The following is a 23,139-nucleotide window of genomic DNA, read 5'->3' on the forward strand; positions in this document are numbered from 1 at the left end:
CCATGCTGAACAAGATGGAAGAAAGGTAAAAATGTAATAATGTGCAGACAAAGAAAGAGAAAATGATGTACAGAAGACTGAATAATGAACTGAGAAAGTGAACAAGCAAGATGGACGGCAGAGAAATATGAGGAATAGGAGAAACTGGAGAGGGAGGGGGGGAAGTTTAAGATGATTGATAGATTAGCCATGGAGTTATTTTTTGTAAGTGGGAAGAAGACAACCAACACAGAAATAAAAAGAAAGGATGGCATGATAGCCAAAGAACTTCAAAAGGTATGAATAGATGGTGCAAATATACCGAGAACTTGTACAAGACAGAGATTGAAGAGGAGGCAAGTGCATTGGAGGATGAAAATAAGTACAGAATTTTGAAAATGTAAATGGCGCTGAAGGAAATTAAGTATTATAAAGCATATGGGATTGATCAACTACGAGCAGATATTTGGAAAACAGGGGAATGAATGAGACGTGGGGGCTGGTCCCCACCGTCGACTGTCTTGAGAATGGTTTCCCATTCTCCTACACTAAGGCGAATGCAAGGAGAGTTAATAGTATAGGCCATGGCCACCAACCCCCCTCGCCTTCTCTAATAAATATATCCTGGCCTGAGATACAGCGCCACAGTCTAGGAGGCCCGCCTCCCCCTTCAGGGGTGGAATGAATAAATTTAGCAGTAGTAGTGAAAAAGGAGAATGACCAGATGACTTTCAACAATAATGATATCCACTATTTGTTTTATGTTGCACCAACACAGATAGGTGTTATGGCAATGATGGGACAGAAAAGACCTAGGACTGGGAGGAAAGCAACAGTGGTCTTAAACAACAGCCCCCAGCATTTACCTAGTATGAAAATGGGAAACCACAGAAAACCATCTTCAGGCCTGCTGACAGTGGGGTTCAAACCCACTATCTCCTGAATGTAGCTACATCACCCAAGTGGCATAGCCAACTCACTTGTTGGTAATAATACCGTCATCGGCTGTAACTCGATCCAAGTATATATAACTTCTTCCTGCATACACTGACCAGTTCAACTCAGTTTACAGATGTGCTATCATAATCTATTAGCTTCATTTCCGTATTGATTGCTACTACAACATAAAAATAATTTAGAAGCCTCCACCTTATCAATACAATATTTATTTACTATAATGCAGTAAATTCAGTACCGGTTTCGACCCCTATGGGGTCATCCTCAGCTGACACACATTAACTTGGTTTCAAAAACATCACATATAAGACATTACACCTTCATACAACTGACCCAATTAAAACCAAACATTAAAAAGTTGCTTATTAAAATAGTAAATGGATCTTTTTCTTTGGCTTAAAAGTACTTGTTATGTGAGGCATATCACCTCATTGTGCCTAATCTATTGAACATCAAATGAAGTTTACACTTGTTCACACTAGTGTTTGTAAAATTGTTACATATTAACAGCATTTATCATCTTTAAGAATATGTATACGTAAAAAGTTTTAGACCCGATGTAACAGGCCGGTTAAAAATGGATGAAATGGTAAAAACAAATAAAATGGGTCCAATTTTTTTGTTCTAATCTGTACTGTTTGTTATTGCTGCATTGTACTTGTAAATTGGCAAGTACATGGTGTATATATGCTAAAGTTGAGGCTTATAATTGTTTTTCATTTGTTCCAATTTTCCTTGACTACTGCTAGTATGCAGGTGATGAAGTTATCTTGGTACACAGATGTTGTTGTGAAGAATTGCGTGTGCCATTATTAAGTTAAATAGTGCCTATTATGAGCTGAAATTAATTTGATATGCCGTACATCTTGAAGTAAGGTTTAAATTATGTCGATGTTAGCCAATGTACATTTGTTCTGGTGATAGCGTGAGGGCTTCTTTTATGTTGTAGATTATGATATCTGTAAGTAGAAATAGTTTGCATAAGAAACGGCGTGTAATAGGCTGTGAAAAGTGAGTTGTGTATTAAAGTACTTACGTTGAGTGTTGGCACTGTGTGCGCTGCACGGCTGCACGTCGAGATCTGTTACGTGTTATTCTGGGGCTGCAATTCGCGGCTGCGGAGGAGAGGTTTGGAGGGTTGGGTGGAGCGCCTGTGGAGGGAGCGGGGCTAGAGTAGGGGAAGTCTTTAAGCGGTTCATTTGTATTTGTGAGTTGTTTCTTAATTCTTTTCAAATAATAATTTTTTAGAAGGGGAATGACTGTATCGAAAAGAATGTTGGTTTTTTCTGTGATTTCATTTAAGCTGAAATTTGGGTTGACGTATTGGTCTAAGTTTATGTAGAATTCTTCCAATATACTGAGCAAGGGGCTCTTAGGATTGGTATTCAGAATTTGCATGTCATTGTTAATATTTGTGAATCTATGTTTTTGGTCATTAATATGTTGTCCCATGGCTGAAAAATGTCTATGTTTAACTGCATTTATGTGTTCGTTATATCGTATCTGAAAGTTTCTCCCGGTATGCCCTACGTAGCTGGCCTCGCAATCATTACATTTCAGGCGGTAGACACCTGAGTGGTTGTACTGATTTATGTTGTTGACTGATTTGGGATTGTGTAAGATGTTAGTATTGCTACGTGTGGTTTTGTAGGCTATTTTCAGGCCTTGTTTTTTAAAAATGTTAGTTATGGAATATATGTGGCTATTATTATAGGTGAATAGTACATAGTCTTTTTTATCTTTTTCGGTTTTAGTTAGCTTGGTTTTAGATTGGTTTTTTATTTTGTTAATGATCTTGTTGATCATTTCTATTTTATATCCGTTCTGTCTGGCAATTTCATGGATTAGATTTAATTCTTTATTTAAGTCTTTTTTCATGAGTGGTATATTGTATGCTCTGTATATCATACTATAGTATGCGGCTTTCTTGTGCGTGTGTGGGTGGAGTCTATTTTTTTTTTTTTTGCTATTTGTTTTACGTCGCGCCGACACAGATACGTCTTGTGGCGACGATGGGATAGGAAAGGCCTAGGAAGTGGAAGGAAGCGGCCGTGGCCTTAATTAAGGTACAGCCCCGGCATTTGCCTGGTGTGAAAATGGGAAACCACGGAAAACCATCTTCAGGGCTGCCGACAGTGGGGCTCGAACCCACGATCTCCCGATTACTGGAGTCTATTTTTATTGTGTTAGGTGTGTGAGTAGGTTTTCTGTATATTTTATATGTTAAATGGTTATTGTGCCTAGTTATGGATATATCTAGGTAATTTATGGTGTTGTTATTTTTGGTTTCCATAGTAAATTTTATATGAGGATCTATTTTATTTAGGTGTTCTAGGATTTTATTTCCGTTGGTATGCCTATTATCTATTATAACAAATACATCGTCTACAAATCTACACCAAAAGGGGAAGTTGTCTAGTTTTTGGATTTCTTGGTGTTCCAGGTAGTCTATATATATTTCTGCCAATATACCTGATGTTGGCGATCCCATGGGTAATCCTTTTTGGTGGTATATGGTATCGTGAAATTTAAAGTAATTATTGTTGATGGCAAAGTGTAATAATTTTATGAATTCCTCTAACTTACTGAGCTTGCTATGATTTTTGAGATTGAATTCTATGATTTTTATGGTTTTTTGTGTAGGTATGTTGGGGTTACATATTTATTATGTCATACAATGCTAATCTATGGTGCTGTTCTATTTTTATGTTTTTGGTAGTTGCAGAATTCTATTGAGTTTTTTATGGTTTTCTTGGCTTGGAACACACAATGTTTACGAAATCTTTGAATGAATTGTGATAATTTATAGGTGGGACTTGGTCTATAGTTTATTATAGGCCTCATGGGAATATTATCTTTATGAATTTTTGGGTATGCTTTAGCAGCAGGTAGTCCTGGGTTCATTGTAATTAGTTTTGTAGTTTCCTGTTCATTTAAAAGTGGGTGTTTTTCAGTAAAATTTTTAGGTTTTTTTGAATGCTATTGGTGGGATCTTTGTTTTTAGTTTGGAAGGTTTCATCTTGGACGCAAGTTTTGGTTTTAGTTATGTATTCATCTTTATCCATGATAACTGTTGTGTTACCTTTGTCTGCTTTAGTTATTAATAAATTATTTTGTTGAATTTTGTTTTTGAGCTTTTTGAGTTGTATGTGGTTCATGGTGTCTTGCTTGTTCTCTTTACTGATTCTGTTAATATATTGTGGTAATGCTTTTTTAATTTCATATCTAATTTCATCTTGTTGTTCCTGGGGTATTTTGTTTATGGCATTTTCGGTTTAAGTGATGATGGTAGTAATATTTTGAAATACCGAGTCATTTCTCCAATTGTGTTTGGGTCCCTTGCTCAGTATAATGGATTCTGTTTCATTAAATACTGTATTAGTTAGATTTTTCATTGGTGGATGGAATACATGCTGGTCATTTTCAGTAGATCTAGTCGAGTGTTGTCTATTGGGTGTGCGATTGCGTGTATGCTGATCCTGTAATTGTTTTAATACATTTACTTTTTTATTTAATGTGTTCTGTTTTTTTATGGCTATATTTGCTATTTTTTCATTGGTTATTTGTTGAAAGTTGTTCCAATAAGAGTCTGGTAAGTCACGTGAAGCTTTCAGGTGTCTCGTACAATTGTGTGTTAAGATGTTGTTTCTTCCTGTACATGAATTTAATCTCTTCTTTAAGCCAAATTCGGTTTGTCTTTTTTTGTATATTCCGGGTTTGGTTGGTGTTTCTAAGTTTATTGTTGTATTTCTTAAGAAATTTTGGAGTTAGATCGTTTAGCAGGCATTCTTTCAGGAAAGTGATGTTTTTGACGTTAGTGATTTTGATTTTCAGATTTTGGTATTTATATGCCGTTCTTTTTGCCTGGTTGGCTGTTCTATCATAATCTATTAGCTTCATTTCCGTATTGATTGCTACTACAACATAAAAATAATTTACAAGCCTCCACCTTATCAATACAATATTTATTTGCTATAATGCAGTAAATTCAGTACCGGTTTCGACCCCTATGGGGTCATCCTCAGCTGACACATATTAAATTGGTTTCAAAAACATCACATATAAGACATTACACCTTCATACAACTGACCCAATTAAAACCAAACATTAAAAAGTTGCTTATTAAAATAGTAAATGGATCTTTTTCTTTGGCTTAAAAGTACTTGTTATGTGAGACATATCACCTCATTGTGCCTAATCTATTGAACATCAAATGAAGTTTACACTTGTTCACACTAGTGTTTGTAAAATTGTTACATATTTACAGTATTTATCGTCTTTAAGAATATGTATACGTCACATGTAAGACATTAACATCTTCATACAACTGACCCAATTAAACCAAACATTAAAAAGTTGCTTATTAAAATAGTAAATGGATCTTTTTCTTTGGCTTAAAAAGTACTTGTTATGTGAGGCATATCACCTCATTGTGCCTAATCTATTGAACATCAAATGAAGTTTACACTTGTTTACACTAGTGTTTGTAAAATTGTTACGTATTAACAGCATTTATCGTCTTTAAGAATATGTATACGTAAAAAGTTTTAGACCCGATGTAACAGGCCGGTTAAAAATGGATGAAATGGTAAAAACAAATAAAATGGGTCCAATTTTTTTGTTCTAATTTGTACTATTTGTTATTGCTGCATTGTACTTGTAAATTGGTAAGTACACGGTGTATATATGCTAAAGTTGAGGCTTATAATTGTTTTTCATTCGTTCCAATTTTCCTTGACCAAAAAAATTGAGGATTAGGCACTTAAAAAGCAGCAAGAGTACAAGAAATACAGTACATGCTTAAAAGAACAAATATGCACAAAGAGAGGAAAGTATATTGAAGTATATAACTAAAAAGCAGAATGCTATATTTCTCTGAGTTTCCAGTCTGCTTAAACTACTGTAGGCCTACAATATCCCAAGAATGTGTGTTATGAAGAATTATAACTATAACCTACATCCATAATCCCTCAGTATGGCCAACATTATTTTCCTTGGTATGGTACCCACTCTAGAATAAAGTCTTATAAAAACAGATCTATGACCTAGTGTAACTGTCTATTCCTTCTCAATATTTTTCAGTTACTAACGGCATACTAAAAATCTACTCCTGACAGCCTCTCTGCACTCGACAACCAAACAGATTCTTCTACAACATCTCTGCAACTTAAATTTCCCTAGTATATCGGTGAAAGAAACATCACAACCTACCAATTGTTTTGTCACTAACCTACCCTAACGTATCCAGACCAATTGTTTTGTCACTAACCTACCCTGAAGTATCCAGACCAATGAGGGGTCACGCGGGATACTAGAGGCCTAAAGGCCGCTTTGTGGCTTCTAACCTGGGGGCGTAAGCCCCTTTCCTTGATCCAGACCAACGGCTTTGTCACTAGCCAGACCTAACAAATCCATACCAATGGCTTTGTCACTAACCTACCGTAACGTATCCAGACCAATGGTTTTGTCACTAACCTACCCTAACGTATCCAGACCAATGGAGGTGTCACACGGGATACTAAAGGCCTAAGGGCGGCTTCTAGGCTTACACCAACAGATCTCCTTTGCTTGATCCAGACCAATGGCTGTCACTAACCAACCCTAATGAATCCAGACCAATGGCTTTGTCACCAACCTACCCTAACAAATCCATACCAATGGCTATGTCACTAACCTACCCTAACATATCCAGACCAATGGAGGTGTCACGCGGGATACTAGGGGCCTGAGGGCCACTTCACGGCTTCTAACCAGGGGGCTTATAGCCCCAAGACCCCCTTGCTTCACCCAGACCAATGGCTTTGTCACTAGCCGGACCTAACGTATCCAGACCAATGGCTTTGACACCGTACGAGATTTGTAAATTCAAAAGGAGCGCCGCTGCACTAGGACTAGATCTTTACATGAACAGTTGGCAGCCCTGTCCACCGCACGATCACGACCATCACGAGAAGCGAGCAAGAAATAAACAAATGACAGTCCAATTGCACCTAGATGCGTGCGCTGAAAAATTGTGGCACTTAATGAACTTTTGCTGAAAACTTTTCACCATCAGATTATCCTCAGGATACATGTCAAGCAAAGCATAAAGAGTAAGACTTTATCCAAGTGTGAGTGTAATGTATGTGAATTTACAGTGAAACCTCAGAATGCGAGTAACTTGGTCTACGAGTTTTGCAAGACAAGCCAACATTTTAACCTTTTCACTCCCAAGTTTCTTTCAGCCTTATGCATGCCCCATGCCAGAATTTTCTGGACGTTTCGACAGTGGTTGTAATAGGCCATAAATACTTTGTATTTATACAGCTACTGAAATGTCATGGAACAAAAATATTAGCAATAGTTTTCTCCTAACACTTTTCCCAAAACTTGAAAGAACTTGGCGTTGTAAATGTCGACAGCTTGTTTCACTGATACTTATCTCCACTATATTCACAAAAGATCAGACTCATCATCACTGCCTACAATTTCTAAAATAAAATCTTTCGTTATGCTTTCTTTACACTCCCGTGCACCCATCTCAGAAGACAGCTGTGAAAGAAAAACACAAGGCACATAATTATCGTCAAAAAACGATAAGGCGATTTATGAATCGTCCGTCATCTGAACAAAGCATGTCAACAGCGTTGGACTGAACTCGGACGTGAACAAGAGTGCATTGCTTTAAATCCGAATTAACTCGTGTTTGGGACAGCGGGAGAAATGTCGACATCCAAGTTAACTCGGGCATGGGACGGAAAAGGTTAAATAAATTGTAACTCGATAAGCGAGTGAGGTTCCGCAATACGAGCGTCACGTGTGTCTAGGTTTTCCCCTCCCCTGCGCCTTTGTTGAATGGATGAACGAGGTCTTTGGTCCTGTAGTGAAGAAATACCTTTCAGAAAATAATCTGCCGCTCAAAGTCTTGCTGGTTATAGACAATGCTCCTGCTCATCCTCCAGGCCTTGAGGACGACTTACTGGAGGAATTCAAGTTCGTTAAGATTAATTTCCTTCCTCCCTACACTACTCCACTCTGTGGATCAGCACGTAATTTCGAACTTCAAGAAGCTATACACCAAAGCACTATTTCAGCGATGGTTCGAAGAGACCGAAGGAACAAACCTTACCATCCGAGAGTTTGGGAGAAATAATTTCCCTATCGTGAACTGCCTGAAGATCATCGATAAACCCTGGGATGGAGTCGCCAAGAGAACTCTCACTTCCGCTTGTGGAAAGCTGTGGCCTGACTGTGTTCTTGGACGTGACTTTGAGGGGATTGTTGGTGAAAATGAGCCGCCGATTGTCGATGAAATTGTGTCCTTAGGGAAAACTATGGGGTTGGAGGTGAATGACATGGACATTCGAGACCTGGTGGAAGAACATAGCCAGGAACTGTCCACCAACAAACTGATGGACCTGCATCGCAAATAACAGGAGGAGGTTATGGAGGAGATCTCGCGCGGGGAAGAGGAAAAGTCAATGGAATCTCTCACTTCAACTGAGATTCAGGATAAGTGCAAAATAAGTGAAACTGTACAAAATGTTGTAGAAAAATACCACCCGAATAAGGCTGTAGCAGTACGAGCAATGAATCAGTTCAGTGATAATGCAATGTCACATTTTCATGAAATCTTCAAAAAGAGACAAAAGCAACAGTCATTGGACAGGTTCCTCGTTAAAGTTGCATGAAAAGGAAACAATTTCAGTGAGCCAACAGATAGCAGTGATTCTGTAAGTGAAATTCGTGCTACATAGTAACTCTTCCCATGTCATCTCTCGTCTCCCTCACACCAACAATAATTTTATTGTAAGATAAAGTGCAGTTTATTTGTTTTAAGTTATATTTTGTTTCAGAAATGGTATGTGAATAAATATTTTTGTGTTGTGGACGAATCATCTGTGTTTCAATTGTTTCTTATGGGAAAACTTGCTTTGATATACGAGCGTTTTGGATTACAAGCATGTTGCCGGAACGAATTATGCTCGCAATCCAAGGTTCCACTGTATTACCATTGATTTAAGAGTTTTTATTGTGCCATAGCTGGTAATGAAGTCTATAACACCATACTGAATAACAAGAGTTCCTTCAGCTGCCTATTTTGCAAAATGCCAACTGGTTTAAGATATTTTACATTTTTTTTCACAAGTTGCTTTATGCTGCACTGACACATAGGTAATATGACAACAGAACAGGAAAGTGTGGAGTTTTTTTTTTTCAATCTGCTTAATGTCACACCAACACAAATAAGTCTTATGGCGACAATGAGATTGGACAGGGCTAGGAGTGAAAGGAAGCGACCGTGGCCTTAAGGTACAACCCGGCATTTTCCTGGTGTGAAAATTGGAAACCACCTTCAGGTCTGTCGACAGTGCGGTTTGAACCCACTCTCTCCAGAATGCAACCTGATAGTTATGTGACCAAAATCTTGCAGTCACTTGCTCGGTATATTTTACTGTAAATGCAGAAACACTTCTTATGCCACATTGAAGGGTCCTTATAACAATGAACATTTCTACCTCTCCTGAAGTAAGACTGATTACATTCGATTTCCCAACTTGAGTATTTTCAGCTAAGGACGCGTCCTGAAATTGGTTTTTTCCCCCCCATCTGCTTTACGTTGCACTGACACAGATAGGTCTTATGGTGACAATGGGATAGGACTGGGAGGAAGAGACCGTGGCCTTAGGTGCGGTACAGCTCCAGCATTTGCCTGGTGTGAAAATGGGGAACCACAGAAAACCATTTTCTGGGCTGTTGACACCGGGGTTGGAACCCGCTATCTCCTCAATGCAAGCGCATGGCTTGGTTATCCAAACTGCGAAGCCAACTCGCCCAGTAGTCTCCTTAAGTTTTATCCTTTGTAACTCATGAAAAATGCTCTACAATCATTCGTACATAGACCTCATTATTGATATTAATAGCATGTCACTAAGCACTACAGTGGAACCCCGATTCTCCGTATTTGGAGGGACCGCGAAAAAAAATCGCACAACATGGGAAAACGGAAAATCCGGGAACGAATGAACCATCAACAATTTGGCTAAATTTCACAAAAACGAAATACAGTAGAAGTCCATTATAGCGAGAATTCATAACAGTGAAAAATTCACTCACTATAACGGATTGTCGTTATATCCGATTTTGTATAAAAGTCGGAAAACCCTTCATGCACTTTAAAATCGGTATGAAACGGCAATCAGTTTGTTCAAAACTTGCATTTCCGCAGATGATATCCACACGACGGCTTGTTATTTTTCGTAATCCGATACTACATGAAAGTGTATGTTTAATTTCATTCTGAAAAAAACATAGTTCCATATTTCTCCGAATCCAAGATGAACCCCACTTTTTCCTTCAAAAATTTTTAATCAGGCTCAAAAAGAAGTTTGTAAAATCGTACAGGCCTACGCAATTTTAGACGCCGAACATTGACTTTCGTCATGCCGTATTTCATTTTTTCGCGGCTGCACAATTATTCTTTATTTCCACGGGTTTAAAGACCATTAACTTAACATTGGCATCATAATACCGAAGAGAACTCGTTGAAAATTTTCCGGCAATACCTATTCCATGCATCTCTACAATACAACGATCCATCAGGAAATTATTCTTGCTGTCTATAAAACTATTACTTTTACTCAGCGTCAGATATAACCGGCTACCGCTACACGCACGTCTCGCTTGTCGGGTGCGACCAAATTCAACGGCTAGTGATGTATAGGCCTAATCGCGAACGTTGAAAGCCAACGAACGAGTTTATTGCGCCACGGTATGGCCAACCGCCCTTGCGTTTTTCGTACACATACTTCACAATTTCATCATCGACTTCTTTAAAGCGTCCTTGTTGTGGACCACTGAATGCATTTTTTTTTTTACAGTATGCATTTTTTTTTAGCTCTTTGTCTTCACGCTAACGCCAAATATTGGCCTATGCCGTATTTTCTTGCGGCTGCACAATTATTCTACATTTCCGAGTGTTTAATAAACATTAACTTAAAATTGGCATCATAATATCGACTAGAACCCGTTGAAAATTTGCCGGCAATACCTTTTCCACGTATCTTTACAATATGACTATTCATCACGAAAATATTCCTGCTGTCTATAAACCTTAATTTTACTAAGCGTCAAGTACAATAGACGCGTTATGACTCTGCCACTGAGTAGCCATGGATTTTCTAAGAATTCGAAGGGTCGCATGTTTTGATGCCATTCTGTAGATTTGAGAAACACACACACTGTACGCTGTACAACCGGTAGCGATGTGTAGGAAAGAAGCGGTCGTCAATGAGTTCTGTGCGCGTGTGAAAAGAAGCAGCGTGGTTACCGCGGTAGTTGCCAGAGGTATCCATTAACTTACTGTTAGGCCGCGAATGCAACAACCCTTGAGTTTTCGCATGAGATTCTGAGAGAAAAACAAGGTCTTGGATTCGGAGAAATACGGTATCACTCCAGAGATCTCTGTGGCAAACACCTCAGCTTTCTTCTTCAAACAGCGTCACCTAACCTAACCGTATATGTAGCCTATCATGAAAACATATTTGAAACGCATGTAGAGAAATAACCTCCTCGTGAAAAATTTACATGTAAATAGCCGTAACTAGATGCGAGAAGATATGAAATATCCTCTGAAATCAGTGATGCACTCTGCCATGTCGAGGTGCACAACATTCTTACGTAATTTCCATATATAACATTAAAATTAAGATATAGTTTATTCAGTGTTTATTTTTACGAGTTAACAACTGCTACCGGCCACGTTATTTACGTATTTATTACGAAAATGTGTTATCATCTTTCATTTTGAATTTTCTTTACATAACAGCTGTCGACGGATATTACTAATCGAGACCGACATCGCCTTCAAATGTCGACGAGAGAAATCGCTAGTGCACATAGCGAGGAAACGATGCCGAAGGTAATCGATCGCATGCAATATCATCGCTGGGGTGCATAAATATCAGTACCGGTAACGGAAAAAATCGCGCGCGCTTAATCGCTCGTAATAACGGATGCGCCAGTGATAGGGTTTTCGCTGTAACCGAAGGACAATATACAGGTTAATATAGGAATTTTGAAGGGACAGAAAAAAGCCGTCGCTATAACGGAGTTCTCGTTATATGCCGTTCTCGCTATAACGGACTTCTACTGTATGTATTATAATTTTATGAACACTCCTAAACCAAACCAAACCACAGTCCCAATTGACCTTCCGCCTACCAAGCGACCGCTGTTCATACCGAAAGCCTGCAGATTAAGAGGTTACACATGGTCAGTGTGACAAATCCTCTCGGCCGTTATTCCTGGCTCTCTAGACCGAGGTCCCCATCTCACCATTCGATAGTTCCTCGATTAAAGGTAATCGTAGAATGAGTGAACCTGCAATCAGCCCTTATATGCAGGTAAAAATGGGAGACCTGACCGGGAATCGAACCCATGTCCTCCAGGTGAGAGGCAGACAAGGTAGATCGGGGGGTTGGCTTCAAACATTAATTACCGGTACGCGACTTAAAAATCTCGAAACTTTACATTCAGTTTTACCGGAGAAACTTCGTAAGTTTCCCGTTAAAACTTCTTTTAGTTCAGCAACTTTGATCAGCCAAACTTTGAAAAATCTAATACCGGTAATGCCAAGCCAAACAACAATCAACCACAAGTAGTTTTTAATTCTCTAATCTAATAAAATAAAGCACATTAGATACACAATCGTCCCACATAATGGCGAAATCCCTCTTTTTTAATCTTACATTTTAATTTGGTCACCTGTACCGGTATACAGTTCGTTGTCAGTTGATGGAAATCGTATTCCGTGTAAATTAGGCCTACATCGACTTTTAACGGTTATGTTGAACTCGAGAATATGGTTTCGAACGTAAATATTGAATCTCGAAAATTCTCGAATGCATTATATTAAATTCTGCCCATCACTAACCACAATCAGATTGGAAAGAGAAAAAATATCATCAAAACTTCAGAAATTATGGTTATTCGTGACCTTGAGCTCAGCTGGAAAGCACGCCCGCTGTACAAGTCGGTACGAGTGCGAAATGCTAGAAACTTTTTAAATGTAACGTACGCAGATAAAACTACTGCGGTTTTTATAACATTTTAACACAAAAACAAGAAATTCCAAGTCTTATATTAGGACCAAAACAGTAATAGGCAATCCCAAAACCTCCCATGGTAAGGTGCAACATCTGTTCTGGTCTCAATAACATACCGGTAATCGTATACGATGATATTAAAATACTAAATTTATGTTAAGAAGAAGCAGTTGCGATTTCTGCCTGAAAGCCCAGTGACTATGCAATGCCCGGGGGGAAGTGCCGGATACCTGTTTCGCGATACAACTGAAAAAAGTAAAAAATATAAACATCTAACCCTGGATATAATATACACGTTTTGCAAGTACGAACAATTGACGAAACTCATTCCGTCTTCAAGTACAGCTGTTGAAATGAAATGCGCTCGTGTCTCCTTCCGATTGTTGTGGCCACTCTCTGCTTTGTTTTCCAAGGATTCTCTAAACAATACCACACGAATGAGATGCTAAGATGATCCCTTATACAAGTGCACCGCCGATCGCTTTTCCAGTACAGTAGGTACTTCCTCTAATTATCGTAATGACAGGACGTTAACACCAAGATCCATAAATATGCCGTAGCCGTCCTTTCGTGAGATACAGTTTCTTGAAGTCGCGTGATCGAGGATTTAGTGTTGATGGGACTGAAATTTCTGGACGGTTGATCCGGGAAACAGTTTCTTCGAGAAACAGATAATACGGGATTTTTACAATGTGATTTAACTGGGATGCTCGCGGGACCACGTAATTTAAACGGAGAATACGGGAAAACGTAGTTTCCGGGAACGTTTAATCGAGGTTCTACTGTATTTCCTTTGTGGAGTTGTTTTTAACAAGTCCCGGGCCCGACAAATGAAAATAGGGACCTGACCGAGACTTTCCAAAAAAAAAACACCACACAACATGCTCTGTAAAATTCTGGCAATCAGAGTGTTAGCCTAATTTACACATAGACCCCCCTTTAATTTTCAGTAAAACTTTTAGCCAGTGGGTGCCAAGTCACCATTCACTGTCATCAAAACAGAGTTCATGTGAAGTGTGGAAGTAATGGCCTCCTTCCATTACATATGCTGAGCAAAGTAAGACAATGGGGTTACACTTCACTTAGATGCATGTGTGATATGAATTTGCCACCATGTTCAGCAGCATGAGGAGGTAAGATTTTGTTTTGTTGTGTGTATATTAATTTATTACAGTAATTAATAATTAATTAATCACCTTTCACTCAACAAAAGAGGTTGGACTTTGTTTAGGTGTGTATGTACATTTAAATATCAGCATTTGTAACAGTCAACCTAACGGTGTCACACACCCTTTGAGATTTTCGCAATTTTTCGTAAGTTACAGTAATGGACAAAAGTATTCATACCCCAACCCATCCAAAACAAAAATTTTTATTGCTGGACCAATACAGAGTACAGGTCAAAATTACAAACATAAACGTATGTATACCTTGTACAGCAGTGTACATTAAAAAGCACAAAATAAACTGGAAGTAAATAACAGTACATAACAAAGCAACAAATTTGTACTCCATGACACTACTTGTCTTGACATAAGTATTCATACCGTATCCCAGAAAAGTTCAAAAGAAACAGATATTACAATGTTCAATAACGAACCATTTATATTCGTATTTATATTACCAACTCGATCAGTAGTGCGTTTGTTTGCTTTTCCTGCATATTATTTCTTTTAACCTGCTGGGCATTGAGAACACCATTTTCTGTGTTAGTTCAGATGAAATGTTCCCCATTCTTGTTGTATGTAGTAACTGTTTTAAGTGTGCATTACTTATGTGGTGTTTTCTTAGTCTGGACTCCAATTCACTCCATAGATGTTCGATGGGGTTGGTATTCAGCAATTGGAGAGGTGTTTTTTATGTGTGCGGCATTTTGTAAAGTACCCACAAACGAACAATTTCCGCCGTATGTTTGGGGTCATTGTCGGGTTGGAAGTAAAACTCATTAGCAATCCCAAGCTTTCCGGCACTTTTGCGACTTTTTTTTTTTTTTTTTTTTCAGGATGCTCAAATGTTGAAATCTCTCCATAGTCCCCTTCGATAAATACCAACTCCCCGACACCTGAAGCGGCCATTGAGCCCCACACCATAACCCCACCCCCACTGTGCTTCACAGCGGTAACGAGGTTCTGCTCATCGAGCTCTGTGGTAGGGCGTCTCCACACTAAAATGCGTCCATTACTTCGGAAAATATTAAATTTACTCTCATCTGTAAACATCACTGTCGACCAAAACGCATTATCTTTCGCCACATATTCTTTGGTAAATTGTAGTCTCTTCCGTCAATTCACTTTCGTTATGTGCGATTCTTTCTTGGGACACTAGATTGATACATAGCACGATGAAGGACCCTCCTTACTGTTTTGTGTGACACTGCATGATAGAAATAATCTGCCAGCTGTGATGCTATTGCCGAAGATGTAGTGTGTAGTTGTTTTTTAATTGTGGATACTCTGAACCTTCCTTCTCGAGCAGTCAATTTCTTCGGACGTCCATTTCTTTTCTTCCTTATAAGAATATCCTGTCCCTTTAACCTTTGTGTGATGCTTTGCACAGTTGGTTTACTTCTTCCAATTATGCTTCCGATCTCAGAATACGGTTTTCCTGGGTGGTGAAGGCGCAGAATAAGTAGTCTCTCTTCAACAGACGTTTCCCTAGTTTTCCTCGCCATTGGACTGGTACCGTCTGACCAGCTGATCAGTCCTTGTCTGTCTGCATCTAGTATGCAACTAATGCCACAGAACAATACAGGTTTCTGTTTGCTCGTTCAAACCCAATTTTTACAAGTAAGATATGAATACTTATGTCCAGACAAACAGTGTCATGGAGTACGCATTTGTTGCTTTGTTATGTACTGTTATTTACTTCCAGTTTATTTTGTGCTTTGTAATGACCACTACTGTACAAGGCATACATATGGGTTTGTAATTTTGACCTGTACTCCGTATTGGTCCCGCAATACAGCATTTTGTATTGGATGAGTAGGAGTGTGAATACTTTTGTCCATGTCTGTATATAGAAAAAGTCAACAGCATCTTCACCGTTTGGAAACATGCAGACTAGTCAAAACAACAGCAACATTCACTAAGATAAAACTCAGCACAAACCAAAATTTTCACAAACCATTTGAACAATCCCATATTCTTAAGCACTGATCCGCTGCTCCAGACATGAAACGCGTCGTATCCCAATTAACATCAATAGCCCAGATTGTTCCTTGGTGACCATCGAAAGTTCCAAGACGTTCTCCATTTAAAGAATACCAGACGTTCGGAACCTGATCCTTCGAAGACGAAAAAAGAAGATCGCCTTCCCTGTTATACTTGATCTGCGTAATGGAACGTTCATGTCCGTGAAGAATTAGGGGTTTCTAAAACATGAAGAATAAACTGATTAGAGCAACACACCGTACAATATGGTTATGACAATATGCTACTTACACGTGCAACATGAAAACAAAACATACTCGTCAGAATTCGATCAAGACCATTTGAGGAAAAGTAATGACTGTAATGGTATACTTATAAAGAAACACCACAGTACCATGTTCTCACAGCTGCTTAAAGTACTCAATCGTAAACACACATTACACCACTTCACCCTACTCCACGGACAAAGCCGGAAATAACCAGGAAGCCATCTTGGCAAGGAATATTATTGTGCCATAGAAATTAAAGAATATAAATAGAATATCAAAAATTCCCTCATGTCAAATTTTCACAGTACCGACCTATGCTGTATTAAAGATGCATAGAACGTTGGTTCAAAATGGAGAGGCGTTTTATGAAATCTAATCTGGCTTTAATCATAATCATCATCAGTACATGATTCCAATAATAACCATTGACATTATACCTGCTTTCTCTCAACCAAAAGATATTTGCCCCAGACGCAGTGGCCAGTAGCGCTTTCTGGCTCGGTTGCAGGTTTGCTTGTTGTTCATAGGGCCTAAAATTCTAAATTAATGATTAATTAGAGATTTCAAGTTATTCTTTCTGTTCAGTGATTTGTCGTTTAAACTACTCTGTATCAACATCCATACACCTTGATTTATGTTTAGTCCAGCATATTTGCTTTTCAGCCAAAGGATAGCTTTGGCACTGCTGTATAGTAAAGCTTTAGCCGGAGAAACTGATTTACAGTTGATTCGGCATTCAGTACAAGATAGAAATTAAACATTTCCATACAAGTACTAAACATACAGAAGTGTGTACAAAATAAAAGGTAACATTTTACACATAAGCTCATTGTATTGTCTTCCATGTTTGTTTGTTTGTTTGTTGCGGAGATAAATGGACCAATAAAAGGAATACCAGTACGCAAGGGCGCCCATACCCGGTCGCAAGGGGGCAGCCCCCTCCCCCCTCTCCTTGCTCTCAGGGAAAGGCAAAAATCTAGTCTAGTCAGGTGTTTTCCTTTCAAGAAAATGACTTAAAAGTCAGTATTACGTAGAAGCAGTAGTACCGTTTCCCACCAACAGGCAGGGAACACCGTGGGTTATTCTACCACAGAATACAAGTCGCTATTTATCTTCCAAATATTAAAAATATTACGTACCCCAGGTCTGCTCCCCCCCCCCCACTACAAACTCTCGTATGAGCGCTGATGCAAGTACGGAAGTACGGTATTATTTATTTTGTATTTTAATTCTGTTCATGACTTTGGCAAAATCTGATCCCGTAGACAGTTGTTCTATTTGCGATTTAATTGTCCAGAGGAATTTCCTTTATCTTATTTTAAAAACTTTAAATAAACTGCAACTAACCATACATTATAGAGCAGCACGAACCATCTACGTTCAGAAATTTAAAAAAGTACCGTTAATAATAATGCAAGGAGCGCGCATAGGTATGCATACAAATACTAATTTAATCCTTACGATAGTTTAGGCCTGCAGAGTTTACGCGCGAATTCACTTTCGGTTCATGAAACACCTTTGTCCTGCATGTCTTATGATGGTAACAACAATGCACTCCTAGTCCTGTTATCACGTGGCAGAGTGCTTGGTTAGGTCATGTCCACTTTTGATCCAACATTGCACTTGTGATGTAAAACACCTGTCATATTTTATTCTCTTTTCTGTTTCCTTTCTTTTAGCGTCGTAACCAGCTTTCCACTTATGAGAGTGAGAATCTGATACCTAGGTCCCCAATCAAGGAAAATACTCGCGAGCTCACATGTAAGCCTCGAAGGGGCGTATTTACTGTACAGTATATAGCCGAAGTGCGGCATAGTACAGAACTGGGATGATATTGTTTGGGCTTACTTATTTGCGATTCTTAATGTCGAATATTCTCATGGTTGCTGCTATGGCTCTCTCTATAATTACCTATATCCGGAATGATTTTGTTGTTGGTTGTATTGTTAACCCAGATATTGGAAAGCGATGACGATTTTCAGGGTTTCTCCTCGAAAGCGGGTGGTGTCTTCTGTCTTTCTCCCTCCTTTCCTGAATACCATGTGAGCCTATACTTTTTATCCTTTACCGTACTTTAATCCTTCATAATATTACATTTTCGAATGGGCAATATATTGTAATACTATTCCATTCTCGTTACTTATTTGGATCGTATCCGTAGGTCAATTGGATCGGTGTCAGACTTTCAACTGTGTAGTTCCAGACCATATCTCGTAGCCTGCCTAAAATTTGTGCTAGATAAAGTGTAGCAAAAGGTTTCTCCAATGGCTCTTGCACCACACAAATACTTTTACCAAATAATACTTTATAACTTCTGTTTGTTTTTCTCAACGAGCTAGAATAACATAGAGAGGCGGAAGCGCTGCCTGAGTGAAGCTATTAGAAGGGCCGTCCACAATATTGCCTGCGGTCACTCAAGCAAGGTAGCATATCCCTGCAATGACGAAAAGTGTAGAAAATACGCATTTTATAATTACTGGGGGAGAATTAGAGACCGTTGCCGAAAGCTTCAAGCATTAAAAATCATACCCTGCGAATACCGCTACTTCATCATATGCCTCGAAATCGGATCAAGAACGTTACCTTGCTTGGCTGCTGTGGTTAAGCGTAAATTACAATAAAATCCGTGGAGTTAAATATTTATGACAGAAAGCCTTAAAATGACAGGGACCTGCAATAGTTTACAACCTCATTCTGATCATATTTTTAAAAGTATTGCAACCCCATGAGTATGTCTTTCTTTGTTAATCCGTTTACCCTCCAGGGTTGGTTTTTACTACGGACTCAGAGATGGATCCTACCTCTATCACTTCAAGGACAGTGTTCTGGAGCGTGATACTTTGGATCGGGGTATACAGCTGGAAAGGAGGGCCAGTTCCTCGCCCAGGCGACCGCACATACTATGCTTGTGGGAGATGATGAGATTGGAAGGGATAGACAAGGAAGAGGGAAGGAAGCAGCAGTGGCCTTAAGTTAGGTACTATCCCGGCATTTGCCTGGAGGAGAAGTGGGAAACCACGGAAAACTGCTTCGAGGATGGCTGAGGTGGGAGTCGAACCCACCTCTACTCAAATGACCTCCCGAGGCTGAGTGGACCCCGTTCAAGCCCTTGTACCCTTTTTCCAATTTCGTGGCAGAGCCGGGAATCGAACCCGAGTGGCAGCTACTCACGCTAACCACTACACCATAGAGGTGACCCAGGAGTACTCTACCACTATAATTGTTTAATATAATTAGTTATAATATAGGGGCATATCATGTTTTTCCCATTAATATATCATACTGGGATTACTAGCTGAAAGGTAACCTTGGAAGTTGTCCATTATGAAGTGTAGCCTAATTTTAAATAGCAATGCAACTGACATCTACAATAAAGGCTGCATAAATTTCACAAATAGCAGTAAAATACTGTATTTACCATACTTGGTGTACGTGTGATCGAAATAGGTGACTTTTCGTGGTTACATTTCCTTGGTGGTGGGCGCTCCATTGTCTTAGTTTGTACAGCAAATGTGAATGAAAATTAAATATGGTTGGAACGGCATTTGCCAGCAATCGCCGTTGGTCATTTGTTTCATACGTGTACTTATCTTCGAAAGTTACAGAGCATAAGCGACTGTATTGAGTGAGACACCATTTACCTCTTTTCGTCCTCACAACGTACTGTTCCGTTAATTCTTTGTTCTTTAAAGGAAATCTGAAACATAATCCGACAAATACTTACCGTAGCTAACCGTACTTTCCCTGTGTAAACAATAAAATGGGTTTATTCATAAACAGACATTACAAATAGGAATCTCGGTTATTATTCAGTAATACTTCATTAAAATACGATATATCCCTGGTTTTATTACTCCGATTAGTACAACCGTACGCTGAGCATGCGGGTGGCATTCTTGAAAGCGAGAATCTATCTTCTCACTTTTTAAAACTTACGAAATTAAATTGGCATGCACTATCTCCCTGTCACCTCAACATATGTTCTCGCGCTAATTCGCTTTGTTTTGACAGCCCCTCTATGTTATTCTAGCTCGTTGGTTTTTTCTTTTCCAGTTCCATGGATAAATTGATAGGGTGCTCGCCTTTAGTCACAGAGGTCCCGGGTTCGATTCCCGGCAGGGTCGGAAATTTTGACCTTAATTGATTAATTCCGCTGGCACGGGGGCTGGGAGTATATGTGTCGTCGACGTCATCATTTTATCCTCATCAAGACGCGCAGGTCGTCTACGGGTGTCAAATCAAGAAGCTGCTTCTGGCGAGCCGAACTTCTCCTCGGACACTCCCGGCACTAAAAGCCATTTCCATTTCACACTTCTGTTTTGCCATTACCTGTTTGCAACTTTCCTCGGCATACGCCATATTCCTCCAATATAGTTAGGCTTTCAATTTCGGGATGTGATAATCAAACGGGACTTTTAGATACATTATGGAAAATAGCAGTTTGGGGCTCTTTCTTAGGAGTAAATATGGCGACTAGACTACCTGTGACTGCAAATATTAATGTATTGCTATCTGGTGGTGCAGCCAAGAGTCTCCTCAAACAGAAGAATTTTGTAAAGCGGGGTCTTAATTAAGAGTGATCTTGTCACAGCGCTTGGATGATTAAAGTCCTCGAAATATTAGGTGTGTGTATTGAGTTTTTATTAAAAATACTTCGTGTGTTTATATAATGTAAATCTGTGCTATAGTCTTTAGTCATAATTGTGTAGAAATTCGCATATTTATTTAATGTGTATTCTACTGCATATCTATATACTAGTTTGTTTCTTCTTAATTTGGCAGATCAGCAGTCAAAATGATGTCAAGATCCGTCAGAGCTGAAACACGAAGCAGAGCGAAAGATGATATTAAAAGGGTAATGCAAGTGGTTGACAAAGTGCGGCACTGGGAAAAGAAGTGGGTTACCATTGGTGAAACTACTATGAAAATTTACAAGTGGGTCCCAGTATCTAGCAGTGAACAGAAGAAGAAGGGAAAAGACACTAGTAATAAAGAGAATACTTTGACCAGGAAATCGGCAGCTCTCGACTCCTCAAATTCAAATTTTGGTCTTGAAGATTCCAATACGTGTTTTTCAATGGTCAGTGATTCTCAAGGTCCAACAGACTTCTCAGCCCAACTTGGGTTTTCTGAAGACTCAAACTCCCAAAGTAGTGAACCCAGTAGTAATAAGAGGGCAAAAACTGATTGATTTTAACTTTATCGTGTACTTTTAAGGCGAAAATACCAAATGAACTTAATGTGTGAAAGAAAATGCTCTACTACATGCTACATGCAGATGAGTAATGAAGAGGAAGAGTAGCCTATATTTTCTGAGCAATGTCATTGCTGAGCTAAAGACTCAAAAGTATTTAAATGTATATAGCAAAACACCATTCTATATTTCCATAGGTTTGCCAATGAAATGTTTCTTACAGAATATTTCTCCATAATCATTCGTATATGTGTAAAATATTATAACATTGTAGGGCTAATGTTACTTCCTTGCTTGTGAGCACATTTGTTTGAATGATATTTCAGTTGGTAAGAGTGATAAAAATGCCACTAGTTAGGTGTGTAGTATTTGTTGATTCAATCCTTTCATCAAGTGAATAGTCCGTAACATGAAGCTCTGCTATATAGACTACTTATATGATGTAGAGAAGTCTGTATGAACATAAAGCTGATTTTAAGCCAAAGACACTATGCAGTGTTTATTTTGGTTATTTCTTAATTTAGTAAGTACCTAGGCTATACAATTTTTGTTTTGTTTTGTTTTTTTACATTAATTGCTCAGACAAAATGTTAGCCACCTCTGATAGAATATAGAGCAGGTTTTCCAGTTCCAGCTCGATAATTGTCGTCCTGATAGAAATAGATGGTGTTCAAGCCAGTTGCAAGAGTGGGATATAGGATCACCATGTTTGGGCATGCCCATCGGCACAAAGCAGGATTGTCAAATAACTCAGATCAAGATATGACAGAAATGCGGTTGAGAAAGCAGGGATCATATTCCAAAAGTTGAAAATACTGTTTCAGATCATAAATGTATTATATCAACAGTAAGCTTTAACGTAATGTGGCTCCTTGGCTGAATGGTCATTGTAGCGACTTCCAGTTCGTAAGTTCCTGGGTTCGATTCCTGGCCGGGCTGGGGATGGGCTGGGTTTTTTGGTTTATTCTTAATATACAATTTCATTTACACACAACACATCACATTGCTAATCACCACAGAAACACACAATAGTGAATACACCCTTTCACATAGGATTTCTCTCGGGTGGGGCACTAGTCATAAAACTATGCTTTATCCACATTAGTACCTACTCCAGATAACTCCAAAAAAAAAAAGGCCAGGAAAGGAAAAAGAAATAGCATCACAATTGCATTTATCAATAAATGTAATAATGAATTAATAAATATTATAACATACATATTGAAACTTAACATTTTATTTCATTGAAGTTTCTACCAGTTCATTCAGTTTATATTTATTTTTCATTACTCTGAATTTGTGTATTCAAATTTCTGTGTGTATATATGTTTAGTCCTCAGCCCAAAGGCTGGTTGGATTCTCAACAGTTCCGCCATCAGCTGTCATAGATGACCTAGGCATCACTGAAGAGGCGTACTAGGGAAATGAGGAGTGAGGTAGCTTCCCGTTGCTTTCCTCGCCGAGCCAGAAATTGCTATTACATCAGTCTGTCAAACCCACTGTAA

At 38.9% G+C, this 23,139-nt stretch overlaps 2 protein-coding genes across 2 annotated transcripts in view; one reads left to right on the forward strand and one right to left on the reverse strand.

The window, feature by feature from the left end:
• The window catches only part of eIF3i (eukaryotic translation initiation factor 3 subunit i), a 44,133-nt gene extending 27,464 nt beyond the window's left edge, over positions 1-16,669 (reverse strand). Inside the window, exons 1-2 of the mRNA XM_067146521.1 lie at positions 16,566-16,669; positions 16,146-16,392 (exon numbers count right to left, since the gene is read on the reverse strand). Of these exons, the coding sequence (XP_067002622.1) occupies positions 16,146-16,392; positions 16,566-16,568 (250 nt within the window). The 5' untranslated portion in view covers positions 16,569-16,669. The remainder of the gene's footprint in view (positions 1-16,145; positions 16,393-16,565) is intronic.
• Positions 16,670-20,946: 4,277 nt separating this feature from the next.
• Positions 20,947-22,122, forward strand: BCL7-like (chromatin remodeling complex subunit BCL7B-like protein). The gene is made up of 2 exons (XM_067145721.2): positions 20,947-21,063; positions 21,223-22,122. Exon 2 carries the CDS (start codon positions 21,236-21,238, stop codon positions 21,629-21,631), a length of 396 nt encoding a protein of 131 aa, XP_067001822.1. The 5' UTR covers positions 20,947-21,063; positions 21,223-21,235; the 3' UTR covers positions 21,632-22,122.
• The last annotated feature ends 1,017 nt before the right edge of the window (positions 22,123-23,139 follow it).

This window comes from Anabrus simplex, chromosome 4 (genome assembly GCF_040414725.1).
Source record: "Anabrus simplex isolate iqAnaSimp1 chromosome 4, ASM4041472v1, whole genome shotgun sequence".
Classification (NCBI taxonomy): domain Eukaryota; kingdom Metazoa; phylum Arthropoda; class Insecta; order Orthoptera; family Tettigoniidae; genus Anabrus; species Anabrus simplex.